A 3,663-nucleotide genomic window follows, 5' to 3' on the forward strand; every position below is an offset into this window, starting at 1 on the left:
AAGCAGGAGCTTCCAACTTTTATTTGAGAAAAACAGAAAGTACATTGTATCAAAAGAGCATACAGATTGACAGAGAGGGGTGACCAGTGGTGGCTACTGGGGATGAGCATCCGGCTGATGGCTTCTACTCGGCTCCAGACTAATCCGACTTCGCAGCTTCCGGACCCCCAATCTGGGCGCGGGCCTCGAAAGTGACGGGAATGGTGATCTCTGCTGACTGTGTGGCCGTTTTGGGCAGCGGAGCCTCCACGGTAAGTGTGCCCTCAGGGGACAGGGAAGAGGACACCAGGGTGGGATCCACACCGGGAGGCAGTCTGGACGCGAAGAAAAACAGGACAAGGGTTACACATCCCTTCAGACCCGGGGCCCTCTGCTTTATTCCCTGGATCCGCTTTCCCCTACCCCTCCATGCAGGGAACCAGAACTCACGTGTATTTCCGGGTAAAGCACCGAGAGATGTAGCCATGTTCGTCCTGTCTTTCTTCGTGCTTGCCTGTGGGTGGGGACCGAAGGAGGTCAAAGGCAACCCTTTGCTGTCCTAGCTGGCCCCCCCACCTGCTAAGGAGTGGCTGGGGCTCTAAGGCAGCACCCAATTCAGAGGGCGGCGAGAAGCCTGACTGCCTGGAATCTTAAAACTTCCCAGAAAGTTGGTTACTGGGATTTGGGATGCTAGGGGCCGCGGCGCTGGGCTTGGCTCTGACCTAGGCTGGACACCAGCGCAGGCGCACTCAGAGTTGTGTGCACGCCCCCTCCGCTGCTCGGACTAGGGACCCTGGCTGGAGTCCCAGCACTTCCTTATTTGGGAATGGGGTCTTCCAGAAGGTGCGTTGCTGCGGGTAGAACTCGGGGCCTCCCGTAGGCTAGGCAAGGCTCTTTCCGGAGCTACAGCCCCAGCTGTTGGTCCTTATCATCGAGGATGACAGGGCTCTTAGGAGCAACCTGAGCCCTGGGTTCCGCTGCAAGGGAAGCTGCCTAGGGAGAGCGGTGCTGACCTCCCGGTCCCTGAGTTCATTTCTAACTTTCCAGGCTCCCGTCCCTCTTGGTTTCACACTCCCCCACCCCGTCAGCCCCCTATAGCCCCCTACAGCCCCCTACAGCCCCCTACAGCCACCACGGCGCTGAGCCCGCCAGCTTCTTCCCTTGGGGGGGAGGGGGACAAGGGAGACTCACCGGTGATCTCCACCACGCCTTCTTTGGTCTTGACCGTGAGCTCCTCCGGAGCGAAGTGGTTGACGTCCAGGGACACGCGCCAGCGATCAGCCGTCTGCCTGATCTCCGAAATGCCGCTGCTCAGCTGCCGGTTGAGCGCACGGCTGAAGGCGGGCGCAGCCAGGGGTGCAGCCAGGGGCGCGGCCAGGGTCACTGCAGCGGGTCCTTCGGCGGTCGCAGCGGGCAGCGGGCGGACATAGCCGGGCCAACCAGCGGTGCTGAACCACTGAGACCACTCATCGGGCAACCGAGGCACCCCGAAGGCTTGATCGAAGAGGCGGCTGTGGGCCGGGTACCAGTCCCGGAATGGTTCCCAGCTGGGGCTCCGCAGCAGCGAGAAGGGCACGCGGCGCTCGGTCATGTTCTTGGCTGTGTTTGGTCAGGGCTGAGGATCAAGAAGCTCTGGGCTGAAGATCCGAGAAGTGCCGAACTGGAGCCCCGGCTGTGCTTTTATTGGAGTCCAGCCGGGTATTTTTAGCAGGCGGTGCTTCAGGTCTCTATTAATGGCTATGACCGTCTAGGGGCCGCCCCTCCCCGCTGCATTCCTCCCCGTAAGCTTACAGAGGGGACGAGCAGGCGGGGCCAGGAAGGTTCTGCCCCCATCTGGAAAGTTCTCTAGTCGAAGAAAACAAATGACTGTAATACCGGTAGCTGGAGCTGTTCCCACTGTGGGGCATTCACAGCCTGGGCTAGAATGCTCCCGGCTGAAGGGCGGTGTCCTGTGACCGGTCCCATCTTTCTGTTGAGAATACAACTCGAAGTCCTTTGTGTCGCAACTAGGAAGCAATTGAGCCTGATCTGAACCAGAGAGAGGCTTGTGTGGACACACACATACCGTGGCACACCTGTGGAGACCTCAGGACCACCAGAAACCCTCAACTCTATCCTGGGGAGCGAAGGCTTGATGGTTGACAGGGTCTCTTATTGACCCTGGGGCTTGCAAACTGGCTGGGCAGGGAGCCCCTTACAATCCTCCTGTCCCTGTAACTGCCCTACCCCTCCAGCCCAGGGCAGGGATTTACAACACAGGCAGCTACACTCAGCTCCCTGCCTCCACCCAGCCCAGTCCTCCCCCCCAGACAGGCTTTGACTATATAGCTGTGGTTGTCCTGGAACTCACTCTGTAGACCAGGCTGGCCTCGAACTCAGAGATCTGCCTGCCTCTGTCTCCCGAGAACTGGGATTAAAGACATGCACCACTATACCCAGCCATGACCACTTTTATATGGGTGCTGTGTGTCAGGTACAAAACAAACTTGGGACAAAGGGCTTTGTGGTGTTGATTAACTTACCAAAGTGGCATGTTGGCCTCCAGGCTCACTCAGTGTCGTGGCTCTTCTCACTCCGCCCCTTATCCTAAAGTTCTCCAGCTCACGAGCTTCCCGCCCCAGCTTCCCGTTGCCCTACAAGGCTACTATTTTGGCTATGCATTCTCTTGGTCTCCTCTCTCTCTTGTCTTCTCTCTTGGTCCCTTCTCTCTTGGTCTCTTTTGCCCCTACTCTTTGCTTTCCTCTCCCATTCTCCCCCATCCTCAGCTTGGCCCAATCAGCTGGCCACATTCAGCCTACATTCTCTCTCTCCTCCGGACTCTTCCAGATGTCTCTGGCTCTACCTTTCCTCATAACTATAATAAAAACCCTTCCTCTCAGCCGTCGCTCCGAGCTGCCACGTCCTCAGTTTACACACTGTGGACTTAAACTCGGTCCCCATGCGTGCACAGCCAGCTCTTTACCCACTTTGGCATCTTCCCAGCCCCTCGGTTTTTTGCTTCTGAGAGAGGGTCTCATGTAGCCCAGGCTAGCCTGGAATTCTCTATGTAGCCAAGGACGACCTTAACTCCTGATCCTCCTGTTTGAACCTCTGCAGGGCAGGAATCATAGGCAACTGCCACACAGACCACACACTGTTTAATGTGATGCTAAATGGCCTGGTGGGCTCATTGGGAGGGACAGCTCAGGCAGACCACCTGACTGCTTGAGTGACGGGTTGCGTGGCCAGGTAGGGGAGTCTGTAGAAGGCAGGTTCTCTGCTCTTTCCTCTCTCCCTCTGGCAAATGGAGATGGGGAGGATAGGAATACTGCTGATGTCATTGCCCTGGCATGAGAATCCAGTGACTTCATAAAAGTGAAGATGTAGCCCAGGGCCTGGTGAGTCATGACTAATTATTGGTTATTTGTTATCCACCTTGGTTAGACAATTGGTAGGGTTTAGTCATCCCTATCCGTCAAGAGGTGGACCTGACAAACCAGGCTGGTTCCAAAGCTGCGGTGACTCTGCTGCCTGTGTTCCTCAGTCCTGGGATACAGGCCTGTGCCGCCACAGCTGGCCAAAAGCTAAAGATACTAAAGTGCTCCTTGAATACTTAATAAGCACTCTGCCACTAAGCCACACCCAGCCCCTCACTGGGGGATTCTAGGCAGGTGCTCTACCACTGAGCCACACCCCAGCCCCTCA

At 56.9% G+C, this 3,663-nt stretch overlaps 1 protein-coding gene across 1 annotated transcript; it reads right to left on the minus strand.

Annotated features, from left to right (window-relative positions):
• On the minus strand, positions 1 to 1,695 carry Hspb1 (heat shock protein family B (small) member 1). The gene is made up of 3 exons (XM_005344605.3): positions 1,171 to 1,695; positions 430 to 493; positions 1 to 314 (listed from the first exon to the last, which is right to left on the minus strand). Exons 1-3 carry the CDS (start codon positions 1,568 to 1,570, stop codon positions 140 to 142), a joined length of 639 nt encoding a protein of 212 aa, XP_005344662.2. The 5' UTR covers positions 1,571 to 1,695; the 3' UTR covers positions 1 to 139.
• Positions 1,696 to 3,663: the final 1,968 nt, after the last annotated feature.

Source organism: Microtus ochrogaster, chromosome 2 (genome assembly GCF_000317375.1).
Source record: "Microtus ochrogaster isolate Prairie Vole_2 chromosome 2, MicOch1.0, whole genome shotgun sequence".
NCBI classification, from domain to species: domain Eukaryota; kingdom Metazoa; phylum Chordata; class Mammalia; order Rodentia; family Cricetidae; genus Microtus; species Microtus ochrogaster.